The sequence below is a fragment of the Ustilago hordei genome, assembly GCF_900519145.1.
Source record: "Ustilago hordei strain Uho2 genome assembly, contig: UHO2_contig_03, whole genome shotgun sequence".
Lineage (NCBI taxonomy): Eukaryota > Fungi > Basidiomycota > Ustilaginomycetes > Ustilaginales > Ustilaginaceae > Ustilago > Ustilago hordei.
The window spans coordinates 1,152,775-1,167,706 of NW_024545288.1; the positions used below are offsets into that span (position 1 = coordinate 1,152,775).

The following is a 14,932-nucleotide window of genomic DNA, read 5'->3' on the forward strand; positions in this document are numbered from 1 at the left end:
TGCACTATGGCCATGCTCTCTAATGGTATCAACTAGATCTTTGATACCTGTGCTCCTTCCATATGAACCAGTGACCCTCCTGCTTCTTGAGCATTCAGGCCCATGACAACAGGCTGTATTCAAGTGGCAAAAGACCAAGCCATGCATTCCAAACTTAAACACATCAATATGAAATACCATCTCATCTGAGATCATGTACAAGAAGGGGATATTGTGATCAGGTATGTTAAAACTGAAGATAATATCACTGATTTCCTTACAAAGCCAGTTTTGGGGAAACTCCTGTCACACACCTGTACTTGTCTTGGAATTGTCAATGCAGGACCATATGATTGCTCTGTTGGCGAGGAGGAGAGTTGAAGCATGTGGTGCCTCAGCGACTGAAGCATGCATATGCAGCCTTTGCTGAGCCCACATCCAATCACCAACCTTGCTCCCTTGGACTTGATGCAATGCCTGGGCTGACTGCTGAACCTCAAGATGCCAGTCAACAGCAGCTGGTGTTTTCCTCCCCTTTAGTCTCTCATTCATGCTCCCACTCTATTGACCCCTAGTACCATACATGCATGGAAGAGCATTGGCACATATATAAGCACACGATTCACTATGTACTTAGAAATGATTTATCATTGCAATCGACACTTGTGATCATTGACTTCGACGCACTTCCGATTGATCTCGACGACGCTCTTTAACTTATCTGGAGGATGAGAGCCAGAATAAACTTTCCGCGTAAGTAAGGTTCACCAGAGTCTTGCTCTCATCGATGGCTATCACTACGAACAAAGCTTCGACTCGAGCAGGACCCTGATCTATGCTCAGCAGCGAAGCTTAACGCAGTGAGGCCTTTGCACTACGGTCTTGCCGAAGATTCAACCGCTGGCAACATGTGGAGAGATTCTGATCAGCGAATCGCCAAGAGTGTGTCCTTCCGTCAAGTCTTTTGCAGTTGGAACTCTACACCTCAGGACATCAGTATCACCATCTGGTGTCGGCATTCTTCTCCGCAAGCACTGCATCATTCTCTCCTCTTTCAAGATATCTTCAGCCACGTCCAAGCTGCCTGATACTACCATCACAGATCGTATTTGCGACAAAGCCGATCAGGCGACCTTGACATCAATTGCTGAGGACGTTGCGTCTCGCCCAAGTATGGGCGCCGTTCCGAAGCGGTTGCTCAACAAGTCAATGGGTCGGTTGCTCGCTGAAGAAGCCAAGCCTGACTTCGAGTTCCTCAAGACCGCTTGGCCCTATGGCTTTGTTGATGCAAAGTTGCTTTATGTCTTTCGCCATGCTTTGACCGTGGCCGTATAGAAGGGCAAGAAAGGTATGAATGCGAGCAAGGAGAGATTCTTTTTCGCTTATCAAGTCTATGGGCTTCTTCCCGCATCAAATCAAGCAAGTGGAAGCGAGCTTCAGAGTATCCTTCACTGCCTTGTTGGCCTGCAAGCTTACTGTAGCCGGCGATACTGTATTGATCTCGAAATTCTCATCAATCGAGCCCAACAAACTGGTCAAAGCTTCATGAGCTTTACAGACCCATCCGTTCCTCCAAGACTGGATGAATCCTCCTGAACACTTCTACAACTCGATCGCGAATCTCATCAAGCTCAAGCCTCATTGGAATCCCGCCACCGTGGATGCTGTTCAGACCTCTACATCTGCTGCATGGGAAAAACAGGACATTCGTCAGCGTGGAGCTGGACAGCACAGAAAGCTCGTCAATACCGTGATTCGTCAAGCATGGGGGCAGCTGTTCCAAGAAGCAGGAGAAGGCTGGCTGTCACATTGGTCCTTGCAGGACACAAGCCATTGAGCTCAATAGGAGATCCTCTTTGGTATTGCCGTCGTCGACGAGAAGGGCCGCATGTCGGTTATTCCGACTTCTTCATGGTTTCCCAGCTACGAAGACATCTTCTTCTCGAACCTTTCGGACGAAGAACGAGTAGAGAAGATATATCAAGCTGCAGTCTCACAACTCCGTCGCATCTACATACGCAGTTTGGAAGCAAATGGAGTCAAGCTTGAACGCCATCGTGAAGGAATCGCCATGGATGCTGGAGAAGTAGATGGCACCGAGCAAGTTCGTGAACAGTCGCAGGAGCCTGTAGCTACAGTTCCTGCACGACGCAAAATCAAGCCTGACGAACTGCCGATGGAACCAAGCAACTGCGGTTCTTCTTCAAAGAAGCGAAAGAGGCTACTAATCGGCATCAGCCATTTTGGGATGGTTTCGATTGATGGTAGCGCAGCACACGCCACAATATCTCGCGCTGTAGGTGGGTTTTGCAACGTTGGCAAGGAGACCTCGATTGGATACCGTGAGGTGGGGTGACGGTCACGATTACATATCACAAACGTCGCTCGCGTTCATGGTTGCGTGCAATTCACATTCTGACAACGTTTTTGCTCGATACAAATCAGTCTCGAAGTAAAAAGCTGACAGTAAAACCCGCTGCATTCGCTGTGAGGACTGATGAACGAGTCGAGCTTCGATCTGTGGCACACCTTTAAGATCCGGGCGGGAAGCAGTTTGATGGAGTGTTGACGGCTAGAGATGACTGCTTCATCCGGTGGTGGGTTGATACGCCGACGTTGCTATTCGGCCATGGGAGTCGACGGGGTACAGGATTGCAGCCACTCTGGTGCCATTTCTACCGGTGGTGGGTAGGTTGCATCAATGAAGTTGGTGGTGTCCGCGCCTTCTCATCTCCAGGGATGCGTGTGCACACACAGGTCCCGGCTCAAGCGAGGACCCTCTATTAGCTACAACCCTTTCTTTCCTACTCCATCCATCCGTTCCTCTCTCACTGCATGATCTTTCGTCGAAATGTTGAGGACCAAGCTGATGCTGGCAGCTGTTATTGTCTTGACCCTGCTACAGGTGTGTCTGGCCAAGGAGACGTCGTTTTGGTCGCACATCGAAGTTATCGAGAAACGAGCTCAGCTCGCAGCAGCAGATACCTCCCTCTCCTCTTCTGCTGCATCTTCACCTATGCTAGAACGACGTAAGTCCGCAGCTGCTCCAGCTTCATCATCGATGAAGTGCACACACCCTGTTGCACGCGTCTCATGGTACACTCTCACCCCTCGAGAACAGTCAGCTTGGATCTCTTCCTTCAAAGCTTTGAACACTCCGAACAAGTCCATCTTTATTCGTGGGGGCTCCTTCATGGACGATCTTGCCATGGTCCACGTTGCCCTGCAGCAAGAGATGCACTACAACGCCTGCTTCCTTGCCTGTCACACTGCCTTCCTTCGTGCTTTCTACTCTCTCATGCGAGTATCTGGCTACAAAGGTCGTGAAGCGTACTGGGACATCTTTGATGACTACAAGAAAGGCCTTCAGAACGCTGCCGTCTGGAAAAGCTTCGGTGGAGACGATGGCAAAGGTGGACCTATCCCCAACGGCCCCTTCCGCAACCTGAAGTGTGGAATATTGCCAAACACCAAGAAGGCCGGTTACAGTCTCTACAAGCCTCACTATGTCACTAGACACTTTAACTCCGACTGGGAACGAAAGCCCTTGATCCGTGGCGACATGTACACGTCCCAATTCAACCCGCAACTCTATGACACCATCCTGAATGAACCGAACTACACTTTGCTTCGTCAGAAGCTCGAAGCTACTGTTCATTCTTGGATCCATCGGTCGATTTATGGAGAGATGGCGCTTTTCTCTGCTCCATGCGAGCCAGCTTTCTGGTTACTTCATGCGGAGATCGATAGATACTGGAGGTCGTGGCAGCACAAACATAATGCATGGTACGCCTATGGAGGTCATCGAAGGATCAGGGAGAAGGATGGAACGTCAAAGGTCGTGCCTGCGAGCTTGAACGATACGATTGACTTCTATGGGATGTTCGAGAAGGTCAAGGTTCGGGATGTGATGCATCCGAGGAGAGGTATCATGTGCTATCGGTTTGATAGGCTTATTGATGGCTCGCCTGATAACGCTCCCTAAATTCCCACCTCAACCTTCAGGGCTCGATGCGTTCAGTCTCGGCTTCCATCGCTTCAGTGATCCGTGAGCTTGGTCTTGCTCGCGTCAAAGTCGTCCTCGTCATCATCAGCCAGGCTCGTAATTCATTTTCACTAGATGCTCTTCAATCTGAAATCGAATTTGTGACCGCAAGCACATTGGCCTGCGTGAGAGCTCAAAGATCGCACAGTGTCGACAGCTTTGTGTGACCGATCTTGCCGTCGTTGACCAGGGTTGGCCAAATCGTAACCCACTCAGCATTCTTGAGCGGAAGCACTTGGCGGACTTGTGCCGCCGAGAGGCCTAAGCCAGCTCACAGATCATTCTCCAGTGACAGACAACGCGAGACATCTAGACAATCGCAACATTGACGAAACTCCTTTGACTTGGTGACAACAACACAAATACATGAAGAAATCTGGTAGACAAGATGACATTTGCAACATCCCGCTTATCCGTTCAAGCAGCAGGGGGCACTGGTGCTGCAGCTCCGGAGCCAGGCGCTGAGCCCCTCGATGCAGCAAGCGCATTGTTGTTCAAAGTCGCAATCCGATTCCTAGCATCTTTCAAGGCTTTCTCTGCCTTGATCAGCTGCTCTCTACCGTTCTCGAGATCTCTGATAGCTGCGATCCTTGCCATGTCCAAGCGATCTGCTTCGGCCTGCTGTGCTTCTTGTGAGAGAGCATCGAAGAGGTATCCCGTGGGCGTGTGGAGAGGGTGTGGTGGGATGAGCGGCTGTGATGAGGGTGGTGCTTTGCCCTTGTCCGCTTTGCCGCGAAGGTACTGGTACGAGCGATAGGCTGCTGGATCGGCAAACGCTAGTGCTGAAGTAAAGGGTTGCGGTGTTGGAGGATGCATAGATAGGATGTCGTAGAACTGTTCCATGGGTTCCGGGAAGACGACCTCGTCATATTGCCACGAGTGGACGACTGGTGGAAGCGCGGGTTTGGGCGCAGATGATGCAGACGTAGAAGCGGCCGTGGTTGCTGCTTCTGCTGTTGACAAAGTGTCAATGGATCCATTCATTGCCGTTCCTTCAGTTGCTGAGTCCGATGGTGCAGGATCGACATCCATTCCATCCGTTTCTGGTTCCTTCTTTGTCTCGTCCTTCTCAGATTCTGGTTCGCCTGTCGCTTCTTCGGTCTTCCCATCTGCGGCCGACGCCTCGCCAGAAGCAGATGCGTCAGCGGGCGGCATAGCCGCAGGGATACCAGTCGCAGCTGGTTCTGCCGCTTCAACTGCCGCAACCTGTTGCAGCCACGGGTGCAACTTGAGATGGTGGAACAGCGTGATTGGCTTCTCGTTGGCTTCTGGCACGAAGAAGATCTTGATCTGGATCTCAAACTCTCCCCACCCACTTTCCGTACATTGAAATGGTGGTTTGTCAATGTTCCTTGTTGGCTGAGGATAGGTGTCGTGCAGCTTAAACTGGACACGCTTGATGAAGTGTGTGAGGTCATCCTTGCCTCCAACCATCTTGTGGTAGTCGTGCTCTTGGTCGCGACCGCGTGTGGAGATGGTAGCTCCAGCTGCTGATCCTGGAGTTGAAGTGCCGGTAGCGGCGGCAGGGTTGGCAGCATTGACAGCAGCTAGCTCGGAGCCTTGTTCGAAAGCTGCATTGTTAGGAAGGCCAGAGATGGTGGAGAGCGAGGGAAGTGGATTGGAGGCGGCGCTGCGAACGGCGACTGTCCACTTGTGCGTATGATCTGGTGGCGCGGCAAGCTTCTCGGCGGGTGTTAGAGGTGTAGATGTCGATCCGTAGAGAATGGGCCGATGGATGGCGAGGCCACGAACGCGTTTGTTCGACATGGTGACCAGTCACTACTAGCTGTGCTTGCCAACGAGTCTCCAGCCCTGCCGCGAGTTCCTCTTCTTCGAACGTGGCGCCCTTTTGTGATCCTCAGCGTCTTGTTCTGAGTGATGCTGTGACTGATTGTGCAGTCGGTTGTCCTGGTGCAGAGAGGAGTGGCGAGAGGCACAATTGCGAGGATGACGATGTAGAACTTCTCAAAGGGTCCTCTTTCTCCCAATTCTCCGACATCCGAAGTTGAGTCAGTTCACGCAACTTGTCGTGCGAGAAAGGCTGAAAGAGGAAAAGTGGAGAATTATTGGCTTTCTGTTCGGGTGTTCTGACCTCGGATCGACAAAATTGAGACTGCTGAGAGGAAGGACTTTTTTTCCTTTTTCTTCTTCTTCTTCTTTTTTTTTCCATGATTCGCAGTTGCGGCTGACGTTATTCTGGTTTTTTGGGAAGTAGCTCAGCCGAAGCAGTTGCCACTCACAACTACTTTTGGTGACACACAACACTTTCCCTTCTGTAACACTTTAGCCATACCTTGCTTTCACCCATACCGTTTACATCACACGAACCTACCTATACTGCGGCCGTTAAAAGGCGTAGATATAGTGCTGGATCGAGGATAAGAACCAACATACTAGCCACGCTCATTTGCTAGCTCGAACGCGATCGAACTTTCATGCTCATATAGCCTCAACTAACTGCCCTGTCGACACCGAGGTCGTCTGGCAATACTGGCACCTCCGCACTCGCTTATCATCGCCTACCTACTATCCTCAATTCGAGCACTTGCATCTATCTCGTTTGGCAAAAGTTTTCGGACAACGCACCGCTTCTTCTTCTGGCCGCCTTCGCTATTGATGCACGAGGGCCTGTCTCGCTTCGATCCAGAAGCAAACTACCTCGATGCGGCCACCACCATCACTTTCGGCCCTTGTGCGGGCAGGACCTTCGCAGTGTGATAGTCTGCTTGCCTTGGCAACCAAGATCTGTCGTCTTGCTGCAGACATCGTGGCGATCGATCGAGCACTACCAAGAGCGTTTAATGCCGGCTCAACCAGGTCTCGCTCATCTTCCAGCTCTCAGAACGTGTCAAGTGTGGCACCATTGGCATGCGACTTCCTCTGTTCACGGGTATCAGCTGGCTCGCTGCACTCGTCCTCTGGTCGCCTCAGCCCCGTGGCTTTGTGGAAGCAACAGATAAGAGTTCAAGCCTACACTGCAACCCGTTCTCAATCTTCTTTGTCTTACAGTACCGCTCAACGTAGACATGCCTCCACGGCTACAGCGTCGACTAAGCAGCTTGATACGCACGTTGATCACCAGGCCAACCCTCAGTCCTACACGCCTTACCATTCCCCATCGACGGCTGACCTGCCTTTGCATCGCTCGCAGGACGTGGTCGCCAATTTCGACACTAATGCGACTAAATTCGGCTCTTTCCCTCCTCATTGGATTGCGCCTTGGAAGCGGCGGACACAAAGAGCTCACAATGAAGATTCAGGCGTGAATCGCCTATTCGATCGCGCTGTCGCGGAAGAAAGAGCAGAGTTCAGACCAGGATACAGGGAACGCAACGATATAAATGGCATTACACTTCGCAGACTGGCCGGACATCGTCTCTGGCATCTTTACCGTCAGCATGCGCACAAAGAGATGCTATCTCTGGCCAGTCGTGTCTTAGTAGCAAGATCTTTGGCGACCAACGTTCACTTGGTAACCACAAACAAGACAATTTGGCCATCGTACAAAGCGCTTCGCTTCCTTTATGGTCAACGCATCAATGCCATTCTTCAAGACTGCAATATCATGCTCGAGAAGGCAGATACTTCCAAGTCTCGATCATCTTCCATTCTCGCGCACTCCAACCTCGGCATTGCTCTGATGCAGCCCATCTCAGTAGCGCTCCAGACCCAGCCGATCTCAGCTCTGAAGCTCATGGACGAAGTCTTGGCTCGCTGTCGACCTGATATCTACACATACAAGAACGAGCACGAAATCCCCGGTGGCTACATGTCCCCTATCAATATTGCCCTGCACACCATCATGGACTCGCTCAATTTTGAGATTCAAGGACGATTCGGCCCCGCCACAATAGCCGACAGCATTAGCTCACGGCCTCAATTTTTTGAAGACGACACCGGGCTGCTGAACGACCTCAAGGAGCACCGTGTTCACTTTTCGGAGACAGACCATCCCATCAAAGCGAGCCTCGAATGGTTCATGGCTTCTCCGCATGCTTTCTTGCTTTCGCATACGTCGGCCCAAGTATTCAATAACTGTCGGATCTTGTTTCTTCATTGCGTGTCTCAAGTCGAGGACCCGCATGAGCTCTTGGAAGAACTGGCGCAAGATCATGACGCCGAGGACCCAGCATTTGCCGAGGTCTGCGAACTCCTGCTCCGTTCGATACTCGTCAACAAAGGCTCTGAAGCCGCGCTCGAGGTATACGACGATCTATGGTCTCGAGGTGTACCTATGTCCGACTCGCTAATCTCTCGCATCATCCAAAGCAGTAAGAGTCAGGGCGTCTCGGCGCGAATGGAGGCTATTCTTAACCGTTCTACGGGACCTCCGGGCAGGAAAGTCTCGATCAAGTTGCTGCGTGTCATCGCACAGCGCTGGGCAAGCCGGAACCGGATTGATCTCGTCCAGAAACTGCTTGCAGTATTGAAGCGACGCGGGTTCACAGATCGCGATGGATTCTCGCGAGCAATCTACACGGAACTTGCTGCCGCCCGTGGTGACGTTCAGATGGTTCACGAAAAGCTGGCAGAGCTGCACGACTTCGAAGGTCGCACGCATGAGGAATGCGAGGAGGGCAAGTCTCCTCTTAATGGCAAAGCATACCGTCAACTGATTCAAGCTTGCAACCGCGCAGGCGACATCGATCTGGCAGAGCACTACTTGACCCAGGCGCTCGAAAGAGGCATCCGTCCACGAACCTCTGACTTTAATCTGCTGGTTGACATGCATGTTCGCAGAACCAACGTCGATGCAGCTCTAGCCATCTTCGACGAGATGAAAGAGTTCGGTGTCCAGCCAGACAAGTATACCTACACCATCCTCATCAACGGCTTCGCACTGCGCCGAGATCCCGAATCGGCTGCTCATGCACTCCGTGCGATGATTGCGGCAGGTGTCACGCCAGATCGCATCACCTATGCGGCCTTGCTGAACTGCTACGTGGAGTCGGGCTTGTACGATGCAGCTATCAGACTGTTCGCTTGGATGAAGAGCCATCGTGACGTTCGCCTACGGCCCACCATCGAAATATGTAACATTATTTTGAAGGCATACGTGCTCAGCTCTATGCCAGTGCAGAAAGTGATGGAGCTCGTAGGCAAGGTTCGCGAGATGGGTCTGAACCCTAATACCAACACCTACGCCTTGATGCTGCAGAGTGCCTGCGATGCGGGGTTGATGCATCTTGCCGAAGAGATCTTTACTGAAGCTGAACGCGCTTTGCCCAGCCTCACTGGTGTAGGTTACGAGCAGGGAGCAAATCTGTACCACTTCACCATCATGATCCACGGCTACTTGCGTCTTGGCGAACACACGGAGGCAAAGGAGTATTTCGACGAGATGCAAAGTCGAAAGCTAACGCCCAGCTCCATTACATGGAACATCATGGTCCGCAGCTATGCACACAGTGAAAACGAGGCCACCTACGATCTAGCATGCACGCTCGTGTCGCAACTCGTTGCTCATGAGAGCAAGAAGACTTTCAGACCAACGTTTTCGGACGGTACCCTTTCACCCATAAAGAGCAAGGCACCGAACGGTCTTGGTTCCAAGCACAGCCCACCATTGGTGTCGCTGTACACGACACTCATGGTTGCACAAGCAAGACGCGGCGAGCCAGAGAAAGTGGAGAATACGTTGAAGCAGATGTCTCGTCGCACGCCTGCTCTTTCTGTGTATACAATGACGCCGTTACTGGATGCGTACCGAAGAGCAGGTGATGTCGAGACAGCTTTGGAAACCTTCGAGCAGATCTACGAGGCGGCGCTGGAAGCTGTTAGCAGCAGAAGCCACCGTATTTACGCATACCCTCAACCCAAGCGCAAGGAGGAAGTCTCAGAGACAGCTTCGAACGTACCAACCTCCGCAACACGTAGACAGGATGCAAGCAGTCGCAACTTGCTTTGCTTGCCCGTTTCGATCATGATCGATCTGCTTTCCGAGGCTGGACGTCACGAGGAAATCGCCAAGATCTGGGCTAGGGCTAAGAACGATGGATTCGGATTTGACTCGGACAACTGGAACCACTTGGCTGCGTCGATGGCTAGGGCCGGTCAGCTCGAGGAGGCTTTGTCGGTTGTGGAGTACGTGCTGTACCATGATCCACCCAATGCTTGGATGCGTTCGCGTGTTCGGGAAGAAGGTCGCAAGTTGAGCAGGACTGCTATTAGCGTTGATAAGGAGGTTGAGGGTGACGATCCTCTTGATCTTGCTCGTCACAGTAACACGGACGAGGCTGTTGAGTCGGATGGCAAGGCGCGGGAGGGGCAGAAAGAATTCGACCCGTTACCGCCCAACACCGAGCTGGATCCAGCCGTGTCACATCGATCTGACGCTACCAGTGCTCCTTCCAACCCACCTGGCCGTCGCGACCAATTGCGATCAGACGACGACCCGTACACCGAGCCACCCTTTGATCGTCCCGAACCTTCGCCTGTATTCGAAGGCGAGGGCAACACAGCCGATGCAGAGGAAGAATTTGTCGAACCAAGCGCATACTACCTCGACTCGAACCCTTCTTCACCCTCACTCACCCACGCACTCTCCTCTAACATGGCCGTTCGCTTCTCACCCTGGTACGCACACTTCGGCACAATGGAAGCCATCAGTCAAGGTCTCGCAGACATGAAAGAAACACAGAAAGTCATTCAACTACTCGATCGCTACAAAAACGCAGCCAGCCTACTGGATCTACACGAACGCAAAGTCGAAATTATAGGGAACAGACAGAGGAAAGAAGCTGGAAGAAGTGCTCGTGATCTTATTGATGGTCGATCCTAAACTCCGTCTTCCTGTTTATGGATGGAAATAGAACTTTTTTCATTGTTCAAGCATGTGTGTGTGGGTATTATACTGCAGTACAGAGGTGCGTGATTTAGACATGTGCTGGAACTTGACATCCAATAAAAGAACTATAGATGGGTAACGGAGCATTCTGATCTCCCGTGCCGAACTCTGCTTGGATGAATGAATCGAATACGAAAGGGATCCAATCTGTTCCATCGACGATACAAGTTGCGGTGTAACCAGAGAGGAAGCTTCCGTCGTTTGTGAGACCTGATCCGCCAACGCAGCCTGTTCTGAACTTTATATCTTTGAGCGGATTGGAATTGTCGTCGTCCCCTCTTTTGGTGTTGTGGGATAGAGGTGGGGAGGTTTTGAGTTGTGAGATTCGTTTGGAGCGTAAGTCGTCTTTGAAAGAGGTGCAGAAGGAGATAAAAGCAGGACAAAGAGCGGAAGCTGGTGGACCAGGAGGGCCGAGGACGAAGGTGCAGGATGAAACAGAGGCTCCAAGACGGATGTTGGATTCTGGATCGGTTGTGCCGGGTGTTCCTGGTGGCAGGTCGCCGATCCATGAAGCTCCCAACGATGAGGATGGTGGGGATGTTCTTGGTGAGTATGAGATTAGTTGCGAGGCCAAACTGGATGATGGGGCATGGATTTGTGATTGCGGTGTGAGTGATGAGGCTAAAAGCTGGGCCAGAGCTAGGATTGAGGTTGGGATCATCATCTTGTCTGTGATCGATTAGAGGAGGTTGCTTGTGATCTTAAAGTGCATTTCGATGCTCAAGAAGGTGGACGTTCGTCGTCGAAGGGCTGATCTTGGAGAACGTGAGGTGAGTTAGACGAATGAGAGATAGGTGATGGGAGTCCGTATAAGTACGGAAAGAGCAATCTCTTCTCCTCAACCCTTTCAATCATGCAGACCCCCGTTAATCAGCGGCTCACGAAAGATATCAACCTAGTCCTCTGAAGCTGAACAGTCATATCATTCACACAAGACGGCCACGCCACTCGAGATAACATCATTTCAACCCACACTAACCCTTCCGGTCCCAAATCGGCTTTGAAAGCTGGCCCAAGCGGCCATCCACCGTATCGCAAAGGGTTTGTTTTTCATTCATCTGTACAATCGAACCAGCTGAAACGATGCAGGTGTGAGTGGACAAAAAGAAGCACACTCGATAACTCTGCTGCCAAGTGCAAGTCCGTTACGCAACTTTCGCACCATGAAGTGATTCAGCCTCCAGGCAAAAGTGACAGGGTCCAAGCCCCAACGCCGAGTGACGGAATAATTGTATCAAACTCCGCCATGGTGGGAGTGATTGTTGCTCGCGTGGCCCCTCGGCTGCTGGTTGGCCGAACCCGCCTTCCTTTCTACGTTATCAATGATGAAGCTCGACCTTGCGATGGTTTAGTTAGAGGATTGGGCTTGGCACAGATCGCATCGACGATGATGAAGGAAAGTGAGTCCCAAGGTAGAGAGGTAACTACGAGCAAGTGAGGCTAAGGTGCCGGAATGAACTCAGTTGAAGATATGTCGGAAAATCTCTAGAGCTTATCCAATTGCCGAAGCTCGCAATTGCTGGAACCCACAATAGCCAAAGCTAGTGATTGCTGAGGCTAGCAATTGCCAGACCATGTGAAAGGACAAGCTGCTTACTCACAAGCTGACTCAGGGCTGCAGAGAGCATGATGTAGTAGAAGAAACAACTCAGGGAATCTGTAGGAGAAATGGTTGAAGAGCACAGCAGGACAGACACTTGGTTTGCCTAAGGATACTCAACATTCTCATGGATGATGTGAAGCTATATATACACACATTTGTAGTCCTAGTTCATTTGATGCATTCAAGCATTGCAGTTAGCATACATCTGTTTGAAAGGAGCTTGATCATAGCCCCAATGTAGTGGTTTCTTTTACTCTAACAATCTTTAACTGATCAAGAGTCTGAAGCTTCTTCAACCTGTCATGGGACCGGATGCACAGGAAGCAGGTGTCATAGGGCCAGATGCGCAGGAGCAGGAAGAATAGATGTCATATGAGGAGGAGTGCAGGAGTCGCAGGATCGGGCAAAATAAGGGTTATGGCAGAGTTCATCAAGATCTGTAGTAGAAAGGCTCTATGACAGATCTTGTCCAAATTGGCACAAATGGGGCTGTATCACAAATCCCACCAGAATTGGTAGTATCCTGATTGTAGGATAGATCTCGTGCGGGTGCCGATTTCACAGGCATCTCAGTGTCACAGGGTCAGCAGATCAGCATATGAAGTGTGCACCAAATTGATCTGTGGCAATCATTGGGAATTGACAATCTAATTGGGTTGGTAGTGCATATGATTTGCAAGATCAACCAAACTCTGGGATCCTGGTTAATCTCACAAGGATTGATTGGAATCAGCCTGATCAGCATGTCTCAGCAAGTTGGCTGTCATGAGCAAGCATTGGGAGATTCAGGAAGGAGGATACCAGCATTAGAAGGAGAAGCATATGGGAGATAACCACATGCAGGAGCAGGGACTGAGCTCAGCATCATGTGAATGGTTACCACTCAAGGGGTATGTGCATACAGCCACAGGGGACCAAGCACAGGGGCAACCACATGATCAAGGGGGCTTGGCAACAGGGCTTGGCAACAGGGCTTGACAGGTGGTTAAGGGATTCACAAGATAAGGTCAAGAAGGTAGTTGCCAGTGAAGAAAGAAGGAGCTGTGTCAAGCAGACCGGGGATTGTCTACGAGGAGGAGGAGCTGTGTGTCAGCGGTCGTGTACCTGGAACCCGAGAACTACCGGTCTGGGTGATTTCAGCCTATTTCAGTGAGCATGCTTGAGGATGCACCTATTGGCCAATTTCACTGAAACTGCTTGAAGGCTGTTTGTTTGACAAGTTTTGGCTAACCACTGTGAACACTCTGTTCAGTGGTAGCATGGCACAGTCAGTTCCAGCTTGTTGCAGAACCCTTAGTGTAGGAATGAGGTTTGTCCACTTTGACATGAGTGTTCAAGGTGTCAATGATCAAATGGCGAATCAATAAGAGAAGTCCAGATTGCAGTATGTATACTGCCTTTGGAGAGGTGATTATCTGGACCACAATACAACTGCCTACAGACAATGTCAATGAGAGGTGATATGACACACCTACTCAGATTAGTAGCAATGGCCTGCAATTGCACTATATGATGGAAACAACTAAGTATATGTTACAGTAGAGTATAGTTTAGTTAAGAATAGAGTGGATGCCAGATCCACTCATTCACTATGGCAGTGGGGGGTATTTATCTCCTCTTGCCATGGTGTCTTCATCACCATGGCCCCTCCCCTCTCCTCTGCACAGGGTATGGTGTCCCTGTCCATTGGGTACAGCCTCCCCATCTCTCCTGTTCTATCTGACTCCCACAGCTATCCTGCCCCTCCTATCCTTCCTATCCCTACTTCCTGTTGAGGTGCCAATCCTACTTTGTCAGCTTCATCATGCTCAGGGGTCTCCTCCCACCTCATCTGATGGCGAGGTCTCTGGTACTCCACTCTCAATAGCCATTCCTCCAATCTCAGTGGGGCACCTTCATCTGGTCATGGGGCTGGTTGATCTGCTTCATCTCGGGCCAGTCTCAGTGAAACCTCTCCATACCCACCATCCTGACCAATCTCGATGAAGTTTCTCTCCCACCTCACTTTCCAACCATTCTCAGTGAGACTGGTCAGAACCCCTGGGTATTGACCAGTTCTGCTGCTGATGCGCCAAGCTCATCTCGGCGGCTGCGCAACACAGCTGCTTATGACCTCTGCGCTGGCCCTGTGACACTGTGTTGAAGGGGTCAACACACATCACCAGGTGAAGAAGAGCATGGAGGCAAAGGGGCAGTATTGCACAAACCAATATGCTGTGTGAGCAGTAGAGGTGCAGCATCAAAGGGATTGACACCAGCAGAAGAGAGAGTGTAGAGAGGAGGCAAAGGCCTCTCAGGAGGAGTAGGAGAGGTGTCACAGGCAACACCAAGCAAATGCATAAATACTCTCATTCTACCATAGCATATGAGTGAATCCTCATCCACTCTACTCTATACTTTACATACTCCTTACTTGACTCATAGTTACATATCATTGCAATAGCAGAGCTTTGCAACA

General features: G+C 50.9%; 6 protein-coding genes across 6 annotated transcripts; 4 read left to right on the forward strand and 2 right to left on the reverse strand.

Moving 5' to 3' along the window:
• Nucleotides 1-887: 887 nt before the first annotated feature.
• UHO2_01961 (uncharacterized protein) lies at nt 888-1,314 on the forward strand (the record flags this gene model as incomplete). Its single annotated transcript, XM_041559398.1, has 2 exons — nt 888-921; nt 977-1,314. The coding sequence occupies 2 exons, from the start codon at nt 888-890 to the stop codon at nt 1,312-1,314; spliced, it is 372 nt and encodes a 123-aa protein (XP_041415332.1).
• Nucleotides 1,315-1,561: 247 nt separating this feature from the next.
• On the forward strand, nt 1,562-2,335 carry UHO2_01962 (uncharacterized protein; the record flags this gene model as incomplete). Its single annotated transcript, XM_041559399.1, has 2 exons — nt 1,562-1,729; nt 1,826-2,335. The coding sequence occupies 2 exons, from the start codon at nt 1,562-1,564 to the stop codon at nt 2,333-2,335; spliced, it is 678 nt and encodes a 225-aa protein (XP_041415333.1).
• Nucleotides 2,336-2,830: 495 nt separating this feature from the next.
• Nucleotides 2,831-3,964, forward strand: UHO2_01963 (uncharacterized protein; the record flags this gene model as incomplete). Its single annotated transcript, XM_041559400.1, has 1 exon — nt 2,831-3,964. The coding sequence occupies one exon, from the start codon at nt 2,831-2,833 to the stop codon at nt 3,962-3,964; it is 1,134 nt and encodes a 377-aa protein (XP_041415334.1).
• Nucleotides 3,965-4,441: 477 nt separating this feature from the next.
• Nucleotides 4,442-5,791, reverse strand: UHO2_01964 (uncharacterized protein; the record flags this gene model as incomplete). The annotated part of the gene is made up of 1 exon (XM_041559401.1): nt 4,442-5,791. The coding sequence occupies one exon, from the start codon at nt 5,789-5,791 to the stop codon at nt 4,442-4,444; it is 1,350 nt and encodes a 449-aa protein (XP_041415335.1).
• An 895-nt stretch (nt 5,792-6,686) lies between these two features.
• Nucleotides 6,687-10,805, forward strand: UHO2_01965 (uncharacterized protein; the record flags this gene model as incomplete). The annotated part of the gene is made up of 1 exon (XM_041559402.1): nt 6,687-10,805. One exon carries the CDS (start codon nt 6,687-6,689, stop codon nt 10,803-10,805), a length of 4,119 nt encoding a protein of 1,372 aa, XP_041415336.1.
• Nucleotides 10,806-10,899: 94 nt separating this feature from the next.
• Nucleotides 10,900-11,535, reverse strand: UHO2_01966 (uncharacterized protein; the record flags this gene model as incomplete). The annotated part of the gene is made up of 1 exon (XM_041559403.1): nt 10,900-11,535. One exon carries the CDS (start codon nt 11,533-11,535, stop codon nt 10,900-10,902), a length of 636 nt encoding a protein of 211 aa, XP_041415337.1.
• Between the last annotated feature and the right edge of the window lie 3,397 nt (nt 11,536-14,932).